The sequence below is a fragment of the Eulemur rufifrons genome, chromosome 16 (assembly GCF_041146395.1).
Source record: "Eulemur rufifrons isolate Redbay chromosome 16, OSU_ERuf_1, whole genome shotgun sequence".
In the NCBI taxonomy this organism is placed as follows: Eukaryota; Metazoa; Chordata; class Mammalia; order Primates; family Lemuridae; genus Eulemur; species Eulemur rufifrons.
This window is the reverse complement of record NC_090998.1, coordinates 42,572,760-42,592,883: the sequence shown is the minus strand read 5'-3', so window position 1 is coordinate 42,592,883 and position 20,124 is coordinate 42,572,760. Positions and strand designations below refer to the sequence as shown.

At 44.2% G+C, this 20,124-nt stretch overlaps 1 protein-coding gene across 3 annotated transcripts; it reads right to left on the bottom strand.

The window, feature by feature from the left end:
• Positions 1–239: 239 nt before the first annotated feature.
• Positions 240–18,770, bottom strand: COPZ1 (COPI coat complex subunit zeta 1). Of its 3 annotated transcripts, XM_069491871.1 has the most exons (9): positions 18,720–18,770; positions 7,916–7,984; positions 6,502–6,583; positions 5,774–5,865; positions 4,397–4,452; positions 2,999–3,076; positions 2,791–2,842; positions 1,132–1,170; positions 240–323 (listed from the first exon to the last, which is right to left on the bottom strand). In XM_069491871.1, exons 1-9 carry the CDS (start codon positions 18,735–18,737, stop codon positions 276–278), a joined length of 534 nt encoding a protein of 177 aa, XP_069347972.1. In that variant the 5' UTR covers positions 18,738–18,770; the 3' UTR covers positions 240–275. The 3 variants fall into 3 exon arrangements, with proteins under 3 accessions (XP_069347972.1, XP_069347973.1, XP_069347975.1); XM_069491872.1 differs by lacking the exon at positions 1,132–1,170 and having other exon boundaries at positions 2,803–2,842; XM_069491874.1 differs by lacking the exon at positions 7,916–7,984.
• Between the last annotated feature and the right edge of the window lie 1,354 nt (positions 18,771–20,124).

Sequence of the window (20,124 nt, the reverse complement as noted above, 5' to 3'; positions counted from 1 at the left end):
ATGATCCAGCCTAGATAGGAAGAGGGTGCTTCCCCTGCCCTGTATCCAAGCCTCCTGGGAGCTTTACTCCCAGTACTGCAAAGAGTGAGAAGGAATGGGAAGTGTGTAGGGGGTTTAGGGGTTGGGAGGGGACCACCACAGACAGGATGGAGATTTAAGGATCCCCTATGATCCCTAAGATGGCCCTGAGAGTATCAGTTGGGGGACTGGATGAGAATTCACAGCAGACGTGGCTTCTCTTTTAGGCGGTTGAGGAGCCAGGAACAGTGAGGTCTTCACCGAAGGAGTGACCACTTGATCTGTTCTTTGGCTGACTGCAGCACCTGCAGAGACAACGGCAGCATTGAGGGAGGCTTGCTGAGGGGCCACGGTGGGGATGGGGGTTGGGGATCTCCTTCCCCTCACTTGCCTTCCCTTTCCTTAGAAGAATGGGGAATAGAAAATCCTCAAGGGTAGAGGAATGGGAAGAAGCTCTCTAAGGCCCTAGAGGATTTTCAGTTTGGGAAATTCCAAAAAAATTCAAATCTACTGGGGGGCTGAAGAGAGAAGAGGTATACCTGGGAGGAAAGAAAAAAACTGGGGGTTACTAGACATGTTAAAAAGGCAGAGGGTGGTTACCACATCCAGATGGACTTCTTGGCAAAAATTCCACGTGGGTAGAAAAGAGAAGCCCTCCCTTCCCCCCCTACATCAGGTAGACAATCTATCTGCAGTCAAGGTAGCAAGATGGATCTGCAAAAGCTGCATATTCTGGAATATGCATTTCCAGCTTAGCCCTCATTTGAATAATAAGAGAAAGAGAGAGAGTGTGTACCCACATGCACACAGACCATCTGCTTAAGGCAAGCCTCTGCTGAGGAATAAATCACTGAATGAGGCATCAGGCAGGGAGGGTTTGAAGGGTACAGAGCAAAGCTGACAGCCACTGCTCACAAGAAACCAGGAGGGGAGTTGGGAGTGGGGCTAGGGAGTGTTTGGCTATATGAGTCCCAGTTCTCAGGAATAAGAGGGATCGAAGATGTGTCTTCAGTCCTCTTGTCTGATTCAGACCTCGCAGGAAGAGGTGGAATGCTATTCTAGCCTCTTTAGTGACCCAATCCATCTAGAAAGGAAGAAGGGAGAAAGTCATACCTGAGACACAGTCTGCTCCGTGAGGGGGACATCTTCACCCTGTGGCACAGAGAGACAAGCATTTAGTGTGGGAGAAAGCTAGCGTAAGCCCTGATTGGAGTCTGGTAGTAGAGAAGAAAAAGGTGATCCTTTAAACTGAAGCAAAGTGCAGATTTGCTAAACTTCTCAGTCCCTTTTAGAGATTAGTACAGCCACAATTTTACCTGGCCAGAGGGACCATGGGCCAGAGGGACCATGGGCCAGAGGGACCCAAAAAAGAGTCATTTCATCCATCCTCCATTTTAAGGCAGGAGGACTTCTTAAAAGATTTACTCCATTCCAAGTAATCATCAGGCTATCTGATGCTGAACTCTCTCAACTTGGGGTTGGGGGACCCGATTCCCTAGTCAGAGAAGACCTTCCCTGAATATCAATATTGCTAGGGAAAGGATGAGGGGGAGCCAGGGGTAGTTTAACAGATCCCGCAAGGCCTGATGGGTAACGACAGCATGTTAATTTGAAGAAATAAACTGCTGCAACAGCAGCCTGAGAAGAGAAAGGGGGAGTTGGGGGGGCCCTCTCTCTTGCCACATAGAGACATATGTTAGAGGAGAAGATTAAACTATGCAAATGGAGCCCACTGCAGTTAAGGGAGAAGATTTCCCATTACCCGGCACTGTCAGCCTTCACTCTGTGGAGGTCAGAGCCAGGACATTCTGTGAATGGAAAGGTTTGCTTTGCTCAGACGTCTCTGCACCCCCACAATTTGCTAGTGGGCTCTCTCTGCAACTTACCATTATCTCCCCAGCAGACTCACAGACTTCTATGGTTAACTCAGGGGGCCCCTTTCTTTTTTTTTTTTTTTTTTTGAGACAGAGTCTTGCTCTGTTGCCCAGGCTAGAGTGCCGTGGCGTTAGCCTAGCTCACAGCAACCTCAAACTCCCCCGGACTCAAGCGATCCTCCTGCATCAGCCTCCCGAGTAGCTGGGACTATAGGCATGCGCCACCATGCCCGGCTAATTTTTTCTATATATTTTTAGTTGTCCAGATCATTTCTTTCTATTTTTTTAGTAGAGACGGGGTCTCCACTCTTGCTCAAGCTGGTCTCAAACTCCTGAGCTCAAGTGATCCGCCCGCCTCGGCCTCCCAGAGTGCTAGGATTATAGGCGTGAGCCACTGTGCCCGGCCAGAGGCCCCTTTCTGATATCACTAACACCAAAGAGGACTGAGGTTCTAGCAAATAAGTACTTTCTGATGGAGAGGTATTATCCTCAGTTACATAAGATTTTAAAAGACAAGAAAGGCGCTCCTCTGCCTCACATGACTGGATCCATCCCCAAAGAAGGGAATAAGCCAACTTCAAGTTCCTTTATAGTTTCAGAACCATGCATATTACAGTCTGTTTTATTTCATCATTCATTCAATATGTATTAAATGTCCACTTTGTGCAAAGATTGTATGAGATGATGCTAGGCACCACGTTAGGGGCAGAAATAAGTTCCTTCTGCTTCCCTTCTTTGGGACAATGAGAAAGGAAGGGAAGGAGAAGGCTGTATGTATTTGAAAGGAAAAGAGAAGATTGTATATATTCTATAAGCCCTTGACACATTCAGCAGGTCTGGCTCCGGAGGGTTATTTGTGAATAGAAGAGGGGATGCAAGGGAACACATTCTTGCTTACCCTTAATGCCACCCGGTGTACCACTTGCTGGGGATCGCTCTCTAGGATCACTCTACAAAGACAAAGAAGAGATCATTCTTCACTCTGTCCTGAAAGACCAACTTACTGTGGGGACAGGACCTCTGGCCACTCAGCCTGCTTGACTTAAGACAGGGGCAGTTTACCCCACCCCCCCTCACCCCAGATCCAGGGAGGTCAGAGAACTCACCCTCCATCTACGATTTCATCCACAGCCAAGAAGAGACCCTCCATGTTCTCCAGTAGAGCTCGCTTTTCTACATTTTTCCTGCATCCCCAAGAGAAAAGAAAAACCAGCCTGTGTGTGACAGGAATCCCAGGACATTGTCTGAATCAGGGATCCTAAACTAGACCAATAAATGTCTCCACCAACCACACAGACAAAGAAGTAAATAAGGTGAAGAACTTTTTAGCTAATCCACTCTAAACCCCTTCCTACTCTTGTCTGCTGAGTAAGGATCAGAGATTTCTGGAAATTCAAAAAATAGTCAATTCTGACTATTCAAGGGTTTTTCTCCACAGCTATTATTTCTTTCCTACCTGCCATGATGCTGCTGCTCATGATATTGCTCATAAACACTGACATCAGTGGGTGGAAAAAGGAAATAAACAGAGCAAAGACTCAATCTGGAGATTGTAGGAAGTGGGAAGGGGTTGAATGCAAACCCTGTTTGCACTCAAGCTCTGATAAACCTCCAAAGCATGTTTCTGCTCCCCTCCTCCTCCTCCCTTACCAGCTCTGCTCAGGCCCTAAAAAGAAGCTCAACAAGGGGGCTGGGAACGGTCAGGGTCTGCATACACCAGCCTCAGATCCGGTGGTTGGTGCATGTGGCCTGTCACATCCGTCAGTTTGACTCTTTCACTAGATTACCCGAAATGAAGTCTATTCATTCACCTGGCTAAGAAATAAATTATCCTCTTCCTGAGGAAATCTGAGCCATTTGCCCTGCTGATTTTGCAGGCCTGAGAGCGCCTGCTGTTCTGCTCCGGATGGCTGTCTGTACTGGGTTCACTTGGGAGCTGCTGGGGGAATGAAATTCAGAGCCCTGGGTGTTTTCAAGAAAAGTATCTTGTATTTCTTCGATTGCCCATCTACATGGAGACCAGAGGGCCAGGGGGGAGGTGGAAAGGGAAGAGGGCAAATGGCACATTGCTCTATTCTATAAAAAGGAACAACTCAGGGCTAAAACTGGAAATTTCGAGTGCTGCTTTCATTCTCAAGGTACCAATGCTTCATCTGGGACACTTTTTCTGCTTGCCCTTTCCCTACTTCTAATGTAAAGAATGAAGCCCAGGAAAGCACCTTGAGGGTGCTTAGAACTTTGACAGAGCCACAGGGGATTGCAAGAGTAGACATGGAGGTGAAGATTCTGCTCCCTCCTAATCCCCTTCCTTCGTAAGAGATGTATATGGGAAGGACATGCTCTCTATCCAGTCCTCCCCATCAGTGCGAATTACTCTGAAATAATAGGCCCAACTTCTTAAACTAAATCAACTTCCTGGAGCCTCTGCCAATCCCCCACAAATCCCTGGGCCTGAAGAATAGTTACTTTCTCTCCCAAACCGATGTCAAGAATGGCCTGCTCACCTCAGCATTTGGCTCAGTGAGTCGAAGAGGCAGTTCAGAACAGCCATAAGCATCAGCTGTTGGGAGACAGAAGGATAAGGTTCAATGCCCTGAAAGCTCTATCTAAAAACAAAACCCTTTAATTCATTAAGCCTCAAAAGACACAGGCTTTCACAAAGGACAAAAAACATAAGGTGGAAGTGAGAGCACACAGGAAGAGGACCTGTGATTTCTCACAGAAATAAATTCTGCTATATGATCCTACAATTTGACATCTCTTTTAGCCAAAAGTTCAAACAGAACTTTGCTGTCATAGTCCTCTACATGTCTTTACCAACTGTATATGTGTTATCTGATGTCTTAGGCAGAGAAATCATTAACCAAGCAATAACTGAGGTCAGAGGAAGGCTGCAGAGTTAGTGGAAAGAGCTTGGGCTTTTGAGTCAGACAGATCTGGGCTTGAATCCCAGCTGAGCCATTTTCTACATGTGTGACCCTGAGAAAGTTATTAGATTGAACCACATGAAACTGCCACTTTTGTAGTTTTACAATGGTCAAATACAAGTAATTTTATATGGTTCTTCATGGTTTGGTTTCCTCATCTGTAAAACAAAAGCACTAATGTTCTTCTACAATTCATAGAATTGCAACCTTGCAATGTGCAAGGTTGAAATAACAATGTATTTTAAGCCAGGCAGATGCCAGTAATTCCAGCTACTTGGGAGGCTGAGGTGTAGTTAGGTAGTTAGAGACAAGCCTGCACAACACAGCCAGACACCCCCCACCCCCACCCTGAGACACTCTCTCCCCACCTGTCTCTTAAAACAAACAAACAAATGTATTTTACAAAGCACTTATAGCAATAATAGGAGCTCAGTAAGAGTTGATTCTCTCAAACTTTTACTTCTGCCTCAAATTACCTGGGGGCTTATTTTTACTTATTTACTCTCCTAGAAGTTGCTACCTGAGGCAAATAGCTTTTCCTGCATATAGGAAGCAAGTTAGAACTATACCCAAGTCTTCTCAAGTGACCCATTCAGAATTATGGCTTCAACATGACCCCAGGGTGTTGGCTAACTGACCCAAACTCAGGTATGGACCCTTCATAGCAGGAGCAAGTATTCCCCCTCCCACCCCGCAACCTTGACCACGCCTTAGAAATCTATCTTAAAAAACACTATACTATCTGGGGAAGGGTATTAATGTATATATGGAGTTTACTACACAGAGATAAAAGATAGATCTGAGAAAACTTCCTTTCTAGGCTGATTCATTTGCTGGCCCATGTTTGTTAAAGCAGAGAATGTGGCTCTACCAGGCCCCCAAACCAGTGGCTATGTACTGCCAGTGGTTTAGGAAGTAGAATCAGACATAGCAAAGAGGAATGGGGATTCTCACCTCATTTTCATAGGAGCTGCCAATCACATAGAAATAGAGATCAATACTGCTTTTGTATACCACTGTCAGGCCTTCCAAGAGAGCAATTTCACCTGGTGGGGAGGAAAAAAAAAAAAAGGTGGAAACAGTGGGTGGTCTGAAATAAGGATGTAGGATAGAAGGAGTTACCATGAACTCCTGGTATCCAGCTGTTTTGGGCTGAGGTAAGGCAGATTGTAATAACCTAATGAAGTTGATCTGTTCTTTTGGGTGGCAGCAGGAAAAGAAAAGTATGAACTTGGGGGAGTCTAAATGTATCTTCTCCTCTAAGCACCCCCTCCCCTCCTCCTGCCCACTACACTTATTTCCCTCCTTGTATATGAGACAGGATACTAGTCGATCCTTCGGAGGTGAAAATGCAGAGCGGTCACCTTTACAGACTTCCATTTACCTGCCCTAATGGATGCGGTACAATAAGCAGAGCTGCAGTTAAATTTGTCAAGTGAGGCTCATAAATCCAGGGACTAGACAGGTAGCTAACAGCCAACCTTCCAGCACGGTATTCCCGCGTGAGGTACACTCACCTCCCCATTACATTTCTGAAGAGTTTATTATATGAGGGGAGGAGGAAAAAAAGAGAAAAAGGAGGGAGAGTCATTTTATCCTTTCTGCAAAGTCCTGCAGCCACCCCCTTCCCACCACATGGTTCCCCTCTCAACACAGGGAGTAGTGAAAGGAAAATGACCTACTGTCAGTCCGATGGGTCTTGTTGAAAATGTTCTTCTCAAATGCCTTTTGCTCCTTGACACTGGGGTAGGTGTCATCATAGTACTGGTCAGAGGGAAAGCAGACAGGGTTGGGTCATTAGAGCTGGAAGCCCAGAATGATTAGTGACTATGTTTTACACTGGGATCTTAGATTTCTCTCCTTCAAGGCATGAGGCAAGGGAGAAATATTGACATGGAGAAGGAAGGACTACAGAGGGAGGGAATGGGCAGTGAATAATCAAATTAAAAAATAAAAATTAAAGACCCTGCTGTAAGCAATCCCACCTCACATTTCTAAGACTATCTGAGGGGAGAGGCCCACAGCCCTATACCAAGGCTCTGCTCCTGTCTGCGTTCTAGAAGAGTGCTCCTAAGACCATTCTCATCAAGTGCTTCCTAGGAGCTGCCCCATGTCACGGAGCAGTGCCAGAGAATACTCAAAACACTAGAAGCAGAGAACACTTCCTTTAGACCCTTCCTCATTGTATGAAGCTGAGGAATGGGGAAAGACTGCAAAAACCTCCTCCAAAGAAAGGCAAACCCTGCCCTATCGTCTCTTATACCTCAGCTTTCTTTTCTGCAAACTACAAGAAGCAGGAGGCAACCTAGCACATCACTTAGCCCACTCTCAGGCTCTCCCTGGCAAGGGGGCGGAGATGCTGGCTGCTAAATCGCTCTGCTCTTTAGGGGCTAATCCGTCGCAGTCAGCTGAAGACCTATGACAGGTCTGGCATTTAGTAACTGGATAACTGTTTCAAAAGGTGTCCTGCATAGTTACATCCAATTACAGGAAGGAACAGCTGGTGAATTCTAAACTAATCTCTACCTGCTGATTGATTTATGCTATGCTCGCCCAGAGTTAATACACCAGGGACAGAAGAAATTTCTACAGGAGGGGGAGAATACGGAGGGAAAGGAGAGTGCTGTCCTTTCCGCTCTCTTTCAATAGATCCAAAGTTGGAAACATCACCCTGAGAAACAAGCTTGATGATAACTTGTAGACCTAGGATTGGAACCCTGTAACTGCAAGAGAATAACCTGGAAATATCCAGGCAGGTTGACAAGGTAGAAGGGAAGGGGACAGGAGTGACAGACATGGGCAGGCTCCCTGTAATGTCTAGATACTGCTTTGTTAGGAACCAAGGTTCCAAAGCTTTTTCCTATCCTAATGCTGATTTTAAAAAAGGAGGTCAAAGTCTGAGGACAGCAAGTAGGCAAGCAGGGCAACTAAAAGACAGAAGAAAACTTAGGTTTTATCTGGAGTAGTCAAGGCAAGATGGAAAAATTCTCAAAATTATACTATCAAGGAATATGAATTAATAGGATCAGTTCCAAGATTCAAATCTCAGAATAAGTCTTTGTCCTGCTCCTAAACTAATTTCAAAGGGAATCTCACCTTGGCAAAAAGTCGATCTCCATCATTGTCCAGAATCAGGATGGCTTTGACAGTATACAGGGAGGGTTCCTAAAGAGATATGAACATACCTTCAGTCCTGAAGGATCCCACCACCACTGGCAAACCAGATACCTTCCTTTCATCCCACTGGGCTGCAAAGCATACAGAGGTGCCTCTATATGTCCCCTACCCCAACATGGTTAGATTTTGACATTTCCCATTGAGAGTGATCAAGTGCTAAGTAAACTGAATTGAAGGAGAGAGCATTTCAACAAAAGACTGCAAAGCAGCATCAGAGAAACAATTTCTCTGATTCACAGGGAGCTTAATCAAGATAGGTCATGCTGTTATTACATACAGTTATTTTCCAAATTAACCTCCTTCCTTGGTCTCCCATGCACAGGTGGGTATGGAATGTGATCAGATTAATTAATAGGCACTGCACAAGGCCATTTGAAAATAGGGTTGAATGCCCTAGTATACTTGGAAGTTTCTGCAGTCCCAATGCAGTAGCAATGCAGAGGCATAAAGCAAGCCTTCTCTAAACCACCCACACACTGAGCAGAGGGAAATGAGTGTACGGAGTACACCCAGTCCTGAATGCAGCCTAGTAAGACAGCCATCTTCCAAAACCTCTCCTATGATCTCCAATTCCTCCATTATACACTAATCACTATCCCTTAACTTCCTAGGACATAAACTAACCTGAATTATGCCTGTAATCCTAACACTTGGGAGGCTGAGGCAAGAGGATGGCTTGAGCCCAGGAGTTTGAGGTTGCAGTGAGCTACGATGATGCCACTGCAGCCTACCCAGGGTAACAGAGCAAGACTCTGTCTCAAAAAAAAAAAAAAAAAGAATCAAATTGAGGATATTGGCTCTTGAAAAGGAATCACAGCCTCAGTCTTAATGGTTACACTTAACTCCCTTTTTCAACTGCAAGCATATCACTTTGCTAAAGCTGTGGTGGTCTGGTGTGCTCTCTCCTCTATCACTGCAATTTCTAGAAAACCAGCAGGAAAGGAAAAACTGGAAGGGAGAGGAGACATTGATACGGGTATGGAAGGTGTTTGCAGCTTCACATTCCCTGACTTTTTTTTTTTTTAACAGAGTCTCACTCTGTTGCCCAGGCTGGAATACAGTGGTGTGGTCATAGCTCACTGCAACGTTGAACTCCTGGGCTCACAGAATCCCACCTGCCTCAGCCTCCCCAGTAGCTGGGACTACAGGCATGTGCCACCATGCCTAGCTAAAGAGGAGAGGAGGTCTCTATGTTGTTGTCCAGGATGGTCTTGAACTCCTGGCCTCAAGTAGCCCTCCCTCCTGGGCCTCACAAAGTGCTGGGATTACAGGCATGAGCCACCATGCCCAGCCTATTCCTTGACTTTCTAATCAACATTACTTACCATTGATATCCCTTGTGCTATGAGACAAGGTTGTTGCCTTTGCTACCTCTTTCCTGGCCTTCCTTAGGAAACCCACAGTCCTGACAGGGGCCAAACACAAAAGCATGTGTTTAACAAAGATTCAAGAGTGAGGAGGAAAGAATCAGTGCCAGGGATCCAGAAACTGCAGCCTCTACAAAGGTAAATTGTTTCATGAGGCTCCAGGTTTATCATTTCATGCAAAGAACCAACCTAGCTGAGGGAGGGGAGGAGGATTAAGAATGGGAGTAAAAGGAGCACTTTCCCCACCATTTGAATTCTTGAGGACTGTAATTTTTATGTTTTGTTCACTGATTTATCCCACCTGTCCAGAAAAATGCCTGATATATACTAAACTCTCAATATTTGTTGAATTGAGAGAATAAAGGAAATTTGAGAACAAAGTAAAATTTTCTTGATGCAGTAAGCATCTAGGGGGACTTTTTATAATTAGACTTCCACATGTAAATGCATTAAATGGATTTTCTGGTGTGGCCATTTTGAGTGATATTACTACCAATCTTATCTCTCCTCTGATAAATACTCCTAAGGGATACCCATCCTATAAACATTGCACTCTGGAATAAACAAGGCATGAGGAACTCCTCTCAAACTAAAGAACTTTGCTGTCTAGTAGAGGGAAGTCCTCTACAGTCTAATCTAGAAGTCACAAATAGAAGCAGCTCTCCCAACTCCTAATTCCTCACAGACAGACCTTCCCATTAAGCATGCTCAGTTCTATAGTAACTTGGGTCTTCAATTTACCAAAAGGGAGACATCAATGGGAATGAGTTTCCTTAATGGAAGAAGAGAAGTCCAAAGGGAAGGAAATTTAGAAGAAATCATTTTTCCCCCAACTTTTCCCCTAGAAATTGTTGGCTTGTTCCTCTATCCACATTCACAGCAATCTTAGAGAGCTGCCCATTAGTGTAAACTGGGCATTACTCTGGCATAGGAAAGTAGTTCTTGCAGTCATAGAGTCTGGCATCCCTAGAACCCAAAGAAATGAAAAGCCCTAATGGCCACCAGCCAACTGGGAGAGTCAGACAATGTCCTTTGTGGCCAACAGGGTATGAATGCCTAAAACAGCCACACTGGCAAGGAGAGAAAGACATCCCTGGGTTCTGCTCCTGGCTTTTTTCACTGGCTTCATAGAAGATGTTATCAAAGAATCCTCCAAAATAGAAATACTAGATCTTCCTGGGAAGAATAAAAGACAGGCTAAGGAAGGCAAGGAGAAAGACCAGATTTGACTTGTCAGAGCTCTGAAAGGGGAAAGAAGGCATTACAGAAAACGCTGCTCATTTACTTCCAAAGGAAGAACCACACTAAATAAAGCTGAGAATTTAGGCAAGAGTTTAAATGCTGCTTTAATTCTCCACTCTGCTACAGCTAGAGCCAGTAGCTTCTCCTTTACTTCTCCTGCCACCTCCTGACTGCAGCTGGTTCCACTTCAGCCTGGGGCCCTACCTGGGGAGGGCTAGGAATTCTCCTCATGCCATAAAACCAGCCAGTTTAAAGGCCCCAGAAGCCATTACTGATAATGTGATTTCACTTTAAGTTTTTGCAAAGGGCAAGTTTATAAATAACTCCCAGGTACTGAGAAATGGGTTTCCTGGACAATGGACAAGGCTTGACCTTGTAACACATTAAATGCTGATTGTCGAGAAAGATCCTATAAGCTTAGGGCCATATTCAAAGGATTTAAAAGGTCTATTCTTCTCTCCCACTCCCAAAATGGGTAGCTGCTAGAAAGCTTTTGAGACAAAGTTCTGTGATGCACTGACTTTCAGAGAGCCACAGCCTGAGTGTATAACAGAACTTCACCTCAAATGCTAATGGTGCCTGGAAATGATGTATAGACAGATTGGTTTGTGGGAGGTTGGGTGGCTTAGATAGATTTTCATGTATGCTTTTATTATCAAGAAAACTAGAATGCTCTCCTCAGGACAAGGAAAACACTACCGAATAAGCAACCAGGCTGCTGAAAATGAGTCTTTGATATCAGAGGCTTCTGAAGCCTGATGAAAAACATCAACATTTCCCAGAACCACCTCCCCAGCACATAGAAGACTGGAGGCAGAGAGTCATTCCTAGTGCTGCCCCCTGTGGGTCTTCTGGGTGACCTGCAGCTTCCTCAGGATTGCAGTCATTAGCAAAAATACTTAAAAAGGAAGCTCTGGATAAAAGGTCTATTTGTGTGTCTTATAAGACAAACTAGTAGATAGTATTCCACGGTGTGTATATAAATAAATAAATAAATAAATGACAAACTAGTAGAGATGGGCTCTGAAAAACCACTGAATTAAGTCTATTCACAATGTGTACAGTAAGAGAACACTGGGATAAAATCTTGATAAGCCACCAAAAGTTTGAGGCAAGAGTGTCTGGAGCAGGTAGACAGTATATTTAAGAGCTAGATTAATTATCTGATTCATTTAGGGGAGAAAAAAAAAAAAGGAGCCTTCATGGATTTAGAGGATGCTATCCACAGAGCTGAAAGATCACAAGTAAGAATCTGGCTGAGATTCCTGGAAAGTTCTTCATCCCCTAATTAAAAATAAATCTTTAGAGCCATACCAAAAGGGGGTACTCTGACTTGGCAATAGGTCTTGACCAATTAGAAACTGTAACAAGATGCTCTTCTCTCATCCTATTTATAAAGTAAAACCAAGACAGTAAAAACTAGAAGGAGAAATTCCTAGATACCATTTCCAGCTCCACGTGGCTCAGCAGGTATTTTGCTCTCTGACTCTGTGCCAACTTTTTTAAAATTAAAAGCTCCTCTGGGGTTAAGGGCTCCAATTTGCCAGCCACAAACCTATGGACTTCAGATGAAAAGAATTAGCTAAGGGCTTGGACAGGGAAGAGCAGTTTTCACATACCAGATTAGATTCAAGAAGCACAGCTCAGAAAAAAATAAGAGCCACAGGTAGCAGAAAACATTACTCAGCTGACATGAGACCAAATATTGTTTATAAAGAGGAAACTGAACACGTGTATTAGGAAGAACTGATGGCAGAAAGAGACACCTAAAAAGAATCTTCCTACCTGACACAGATACAAAGCATGGAAAGCACAGTCACCAAGAGTTCTAACAGTACAGGAGAAAATGTCTTGAAACTCCCACAACCCTTATATCTGGATCAGCCGTTAATTCAAGTTCTCCCTTTTTCAGCTTCTTCATAGGAGAAATGAGGCTTGACCTAGATCAGTTAAGGGTAATACCTTTTCTGAGTTACAGGAGACCTCTTTGATGACATGATGAAATCTATGGACCTTGTTCCCAGTAAAATGCACAAATTTTTATGATTTCAAGGATTCATAGACTCAGGTTTAGAATTAAATGAGATTCTCTCTGAAGATAATAATATGGTGTGGAGGGGGGAGGAAAAAAGGGGGAAATGAGTGATACTTTTGTAAATCACCCCTCTCCTCTGCCTGGCACGTAGTAATGACTTCAATAAATGTGTGTGTGGCATTCATAAATTAATAAATATGATTGAGAAACCAAAACCAACAGGGTGAGTAAAGGTCAGCACCACACCCTTCCAGCTTTTAATGGATGAATTTAGTGACTGTGAAATGGGCAGGACAAAGATAACCAAACCCCATGTTCTTCAAAAATGCAAAGTCTCAGGTCCTTTCTTAAAATTCAGAAAGTCTGTCTGCTGCAGAATTTGTTGCCCAGGGGTCACACAGCCCCTAATTCTTTTTTCTTTCTTTTTTTTAAAATCAATTAATTATTTTTTTTTGTGTGTGTGGGGGGGTCTCACTCTGTTGCCCGGTCTGGAGTGCAATGGTGCCATCATAGCTCACTGCAGCCTTGAACTCCTGGGCTCAAGTGATCCTCCTGCCTTAGCCTCCCAAGTAGCTGGAATCACAGGCCACACCATGCCCAGCCAATTTCTAAACTTATTTTAGACACAGGGTCTTTTTTTTTTTTTTTTTTTTTTTTTTGAGACAGAGTCTCACTCTGTTGCCCAGGCTAGAGTGAGTGCCGTGGCGTCAGCCTAGCTCACAGCAACCTCAAACTCCTGAGCTTGAGCGATCCTCCTGTCTCAGCCTCCCGAGTAGCTGGGACTACAGGCATGCACCACCATGCCCGGCTAATTTTTTCTATATATATTTTTAGCTGTCCATATAATTTCTTTCTATTTTTAGTAGAGATGGGGTCTCGCTCTTGCTCAGGCTGGTCTCGAACTCCTGAGCTCAAACGATCCGCCCACCTCGGCCTCCCAGAGTGCTAGGATTACAGGCGTGAGCCACCGCGCCCGGCCTAGAGACAGGGTCTTGCTACATTGCCCCGGCTGGTCTCTCAAATTCCTGGCCTCAAACAATCCTTCCACCTTGGCTTCCCAAAGTGCTGGAATTAAAGACGTGAGCCACCACACCAGGCTCCTAATTCTTCAACTATCATGGAAGTGCAGAATCACAAATGAGGGGCAAAACAGCATTGCCGGGAAGAGAGATGTATTAGACTGTACTCCACACCTGAAGCCTGAGAACAACATTAGAACTTCCTGCCTTCCCAGTTTAATCCGGGAGTCCCCACTTAAATATCACTCAGAAAAGGAAAAAATCAAATGGAGCTAGATCCATTTCTGATGCATCCTTGGTCATGATTTGTATCATGATTTATCCCTCTGCCCTCCCAACATCTACTCCTGAAAACAAGAAGCCAGTCTTTGAAAGACTGAATTGACAGCCTCTATGTTATTTTCAGTCTATTTATGTCCCCAAATCAACCCTGAGGAAGAACTGCTCTCTTCTCTGGTTTCAGTCTCCCGCTAAAACTACACAATAGAAAAAGTGCTTAGAGAAAATTGGGTGTCAGAGTTATACAAGCCAATTGGCTGTGCACGGGGATATCTGCACTGATAGTGAGAAAATAAAAAAGCCAAACGAAACAGGCTTCATCTGCAGCATATATATAACTTAAGTTATACCAACAGAAAGGGCCTCCTGAAGAGATGGGGGTGGTCAAATACTACCAGAGATGACATAGGCTAGGGAATCCAAGACTAGGAGAGATCCCTCTAATAATCCGATATGAGAGAAAACCTGTTCAGCCCAGAAACAGGGAAGGCAGAATGTGAGAGGGCGCTTGCCAGTACGGGCATCTTATAATGTGCGTGGACTCAGCCTCCCAATCCATCTTCATCAGCTGCCCCGTGGGCACTCTGTCTTCCCTCTTCCTAATTATTTCAGCACAAGTCAGTAGGTAGGTATGATTCTTTATTCCTCTTCCATCTTTTATTTGCCTTCTCTAGTTCCCCTTTCCACAACTTGTTTTCTTGTCGATATCCTGACTCTAACCAAGTCCCCTCAATGGAGTGAAATAAAAAACAGTAGCAAGTATCCAGATGAAAAAGACCCTAAACCTGCCACTAGGCTCCCTCAGTATCTGGGTAACTGCACTCATCCTCTGCCTCCCAGGGCAGACCTGGCTTCTCAAGGGTTTGGTTTTCTTCACGTGGAGGCCCCCTCCTCCTCTTTTGGCCATGTGACAGTTCCCCTAGACCTTTGATATAATTTATATCTTGCCAGGGACCAACTCTTTCCCACCACTGTGAAGGAGAGGGAAAAAATATATATAAATATGTCGGAAATCTATAACAAGGTCTTCTTGGAGGGCAAGACATGGGGAGAGTTAGAAGCAGCGTCAATTGCTCTTTGGGGGTTTTAGTTCAAGCCGAGGTCTGCTTCCAGCAATCAACCATTAAAACAAGCCGGCCAGAGTAACAGCACAGTTTATTCTGATCATTTAATTTGAAGTGTCAATAAATTAAACTTCAATCAATTAAACTAGGTGTGCAATAACCCAGATGGACACCCCGACACCAACATAATCACAATAAAAATTTTTATGGCTGCCAGGGACCTCACCGGGGGCAGTGCTGGCACTGCTCACGCCCTAGCTGAGAAATATATCTCCACAGCGCAGGAAAGAGGAGATTGCTTCTCCTAACGAAATGGAGGGGCCAGACACCAGCAAGGACGCAGCTGGGAGAGGGGCACAGGGGACTGCCAGGAACGAGATGGGAGTGCTTTGGGGGCTTAATGTAATTGATACCTTTGCCCAGAGCAGGGGGAGGGGGCATTTAGGCCAAGTACCTCTACTGTTAGTGCCAAAGGAATTTAACAAAAGCCCCATTAAGATGATTCAGGAAGCGAAGGCCATGGAGCCAAATCAGCCTTTAAGAGTCATTGATGTATTCTGCATAGTTTCTTCCTCCATATATACTCATACCCTCATGCACTTTGGATGGCCTTATTTTCATTTCAAGTGAGGCTTAGAATTCAGGATTTGGTCATTGTTGCAGGATAAACTATTAAGGGGAGAAAAAGGACAGAATTAGAAGACTAGTCTGTAAAGCAGTGGAGCAGCACTCAGAAGGTGAATCCATAGAGGATTTGAAAAAATGAAACCTATGGAGAAAGATTTAGGGATCTAGACTGCTAGAATAATTCAGCTTTGAGGAGAAAAAAGTAAAGGAGGAAAGGAGGAAGGGGATAAGTCATTATCTTTAAGATTCCATAGGTTATTAACGGAGAATAGTGACCTGCAGAGATCCCTCTCCATTCACAACTCAAAAAGGGAGAACTAGCAGAAAGAGCAGCAGAGAGGAAGCTGAGTCGAAAGATGAAGGTTGAGAGCATTATTTTTAAGCACTGGGAATGCAAGAGACAAAAAGGTTTCTTTCTTTAGAGACTACAAAGAGACCTGAGAAAGAGATGAATCCGTTTGAAAGCTAGGCCTGGATTACATAATTCAAGAAAGAAACGTGACCCATTATAAGGTACTTAAATGAAGGGAACCTATTGTTATTTACAAATTTCATAACCCATGCAAACTTTGATCCACGGTTCTTCTTGACCCCCTCTTGATCCCCTTTAGCTTACCCTTTCCTTTTTCTCAACATCCTGTAGCTGTGTGCCTTGCAGAGGTGAGGATAGAAAAATATACTTTAATCATGTTGCCCCCAAAGTCCAGCCAAACAAGGAAAAAAAGGAAGCCTAAACGAACTTTAGAAGGAATCTGCCTCTCTAAGGAGTGGCTTGTTAAACACTATCCAGGCACAATGAACTCTTTAGCTCAGTAGAGATGTAAGGTGAGATCCAGGGATTCCTCATGCTCTTCATAATGAAGATTAGAGACCTAAGAATCAGGAGATATTGCTGAGTAGACAGAAGAGGGGATGAGACAACAAGGAGCAGTGAAGAAAGGTGATCGTGAATCAGATGGAGCTAAATTTTGTGGGCCAGTATGTGTGGGCAGCAAGAAAAGAAATAGAAATTTAGGAAATATCCCCTGATTCTCAGCTAAGGTTCCTGAACCACTGAATATAGAAAATTATTTAAATTACTATTTTCTGACTTCTCCCAAGGATGGTACAAAACTAGTGCCACTGTGGATACAGAGAAGTTGATTCATTACATACAACGAATGCCTTAGGATTTATTTCTCTCATGAAACTCCAGATGAAAAAGGTTGGAATGAAGGGAAAGGGATACAGATTCTTAATTGGGGCCCAAAATAAATCAAAATTGCAAAAAGGAAAAAAAAATTTTGAAAAGAGTTTACAAAGATGAAGGAGGATACTAGTTTAATATCCCAAGAACTCTGGAGACCAGCACAAGAATTGATACCTGTTGGTACTTTGTCCTCAACATATAACTGATGGTTGAAAGGATAATTTTGAATATTAAAGAGGTGGAAAGCCCATGATGAGAGAACCTACAGCAACATCAGAGAGAGACGTGGTCTGGAAGAATGAAGAAATCAAAATCTAATCACAGTTTTTACACTGTATGTCCTTGAACAAGCCCTTTTCCCCATACCTTGGTTAGGGACCTTGGTTGTCCCTAACCCCATTACATAGGTTCCTCATGACAAAGCATCAGTGTGGCTTTTAAAGCAAAGTTCAGGGGTATCTGACCAAGTTAGCAGGGATCTGTGAATGCAGCATCTTAGGCATAAAGTGAAGGAATAAGGAAGAAGACGCAGGCTGAAGTAGACTTCACTGAGGAAGCAAAGACAAGAAAACTAAGAGAAAAGAAAATGTGAGAGAGACTTTCACATATAACTCTCCCAACTCACCACTACACACAGACCCATTGTTAAAAGGGCTCTGCAAGTATCATCTTCCTCATTCCTTTATCTCTAAGCAGTCTCCCTTACAAACATAAGGGAACAGTCTAAAACTTCCAAAGAAAGCAATTCCCTAAAATATATCCTAGTCTGCTACTTAATTAAGAATACTTGTTAACTGCCTGATATAGAAAATATTAAAACTACTCAGATTTTAAGCTTTTTACCTAGACTTGACCAACCCATATTATGAGGAGAAATTATCTCTATCTTTGACAGTTTGAAAGGGTAATTAAAACCTGTTAGTCTCTTTTACCTGATGAAGATCTGGATGTGTACACACATAAGATCTGAAGGAAAATAAAAGACAAGAAACCTTTGAAAAGAGGCCTAGGACTCAATTCGCTTAAGGAAGGAGGCTGGGAGCTAAATTCCTACACCACACACACACTTCTCCAAATTACAAAACAGGCACTTCTGAGAGAAATGCTCTGGTCCAGCGCTAAAGAAGGTGTAATAAGTATTTTGTTTGAACAAGCAAAAAAGGATCATATGGACAAGAGAATTAATACACCTCGTTGGCCACCACCCTTCTCTTGTAACCAAAGGGGGAGAAATGAGCATCCTAGATCCTACAATAAGAATTCCTAAAGTCTAAATGGAGAGGGAAAAGGAGAACAGAATAAGGAGTCTGGAAAAACATTCCACAATTCATACTAACTCTATTAGGCATTCCAGAACTTTAACGGAATACTGATTCTTTACCATGACAAACCTATACAATTGAAATTAACAGGAAACCGAAGTAAAGAGAAAACAATTTTTTGCAGGAATATGACAGAGTATTATCAAAGGAGAGAGTCAAACTCTGAAAACCATCAGGAAGCGCCTGTGATGACAAAACACCTGTATTCTGTTCTTACAATTTGGGGCGAGTTTGGAGGTTTGAGGAAATTCAAATCAGGATATCATCCACAATGATAAAAATAAGGGGTAACCTGAAGGACTCCAATCCAGTAGGCTTATAATCCTATGTATTCTAAGGACTCCATGTGTTCCCTTCAACTTTCCACCAACTCTATCCTCTCTCTGCGGCAGGGCTTCCTACTCTAAACCGAGGCTTTAGCTCCTGCACTAGGCCACACACTTATTCCAGGGACCGGCAGAACCTTCAATCCCCGAGGATTACCCGGAACTCCCTTTCCCCCCATCTCAGTCGGGCTGCACCCCTGACTCTCAGCCCTTCTGGACACCGCAGCACCTCCGCTGCCCCTCCGGATCCTACCAAAATCAGCGCCTCCATCTTGCCCCGCAGCTGGTGCCGACGTGGAGCCGCAAAAACAACGCCGCCGCTGATTGGCTCTACGTCCTCATTAGTCCCCGCCCAGGATAAGGATCATTGGATAAGGATTAGCCAGCCATTGCTCTGTTGACCAATCATTGTAATAGCTTGCTTTAGCGGAAGCAAGGTGTCCAGCCAGAAGGCTCAGGTACTTGATTGTCAGCTTGAACCCTCAATAAAACGCCAAAACCTCACGACTGACTCGGGTGGGAGGGTCAGTGGGGCGGGGGTTGTTTCCATGGGGAACAGAGGAAGCGATTGTTAATTTTCAATTGGTAGGGCCAAGGACACGTGATATTATAGGCCTGATTTAGCGACTTTAATCCGCACTCCCTTTAGGGGGCGCTATGTCTCCTTAGCCTTTAACACTGGCCCCTCCTGACCGAATCATACCCTAATCCCTAGTCCCAGCGCCCCCATTAGGTCCATGATATCGGTAGTTGCTGAGGCAAACACGCCTATCTCTCCCTTCAGGCTTGCTCAAGTCACTTAAGCATCCTCACAGAAAGTCTGCACAACAATACAGTACAGCCAAGAGATGCCCAACATGTTAACTAGGTAAACCAAGGTCACCAGGGGTTGATTGTCACAATAACAATCTCCCCAAGGTGGAGTCCCAGGATTTGCTGGGCCCAGGGAAGGATGAGAAGCCAGTGAGCTTCTAAAAGCAGCTTTTCTTTTCTTTTGTTTTTATTATTTTTTTTTTTTTTGAGACAGAGTCTCACTCTGTTGCCCAGGCTAGAGTGAGTGCCGTGGCGTCAGCCTAGCTCACAGCAACCTCAAACTCCTGGGCTTAAGCGATCCTACTGCCTCAGCCTCCCAAGTAGCTGGGACTACAGGCAGGCACCACCATGCCCGGCCACATTTTTCTGTATATATTTTTTTAGTTGTCCAGCTAATTTCTTTCCATTTTTAGTAGAGATGGGGGCGGGGGAGGGGGGAGTCTCGCTCTTGCTCAGGCTGGTCTCGAACTCCTGAGCTCAAAAGATCCTCCCGGCTCGGCCTTCCAGAGTGCTAAGATTGCAGGCATGAGCCACCGCCGCCTGGTCAGCAGCTTTTCTTTGACTCAACATGGAATAGGATGTTACAGCTCTGCGGATTAGAGAGGAGAGTAGGAGGGGCAAAGAGGTAAAAGGATTAGAATAAGGGAGGGTATAGGGAATAGGTTCTGCGGTTTTTCGGTAGGGACAAGCCGTTGCAAAATAAGAAGAGAAGTTTCTCTTCTGAATTTTCTGTAAAAAAAGCTTTTTTAAAAAAAGAGAAGTTTACTGAATGCAGGGATTTCACAATAGGAAAGGGTTTTGATGAAGTTTAGCTTTCCCCTACCCCTCAGTTCCTTGGTCCTTGA

Excerpts from the sequence above, each read along its gene's own strand:
- COPZ1 (XM_069491871.1), bottom strand. Across the intron at positions 5,866-6,501 it reads CAAGACCCATCGGACTGACA|GTGAAATTGCTCTCTTGGAA; the intron begins GTAGGTCATTTT and ends CCTCCCCACCAG. Across the intron at positions 1,171-2,790 it reads TACACCGGGTGGCATTAAGG|GGTGAAGATGTCCCCCTCAC; the intron begins GTAAGCAAGAAT and ends TCTGTGCCACAG.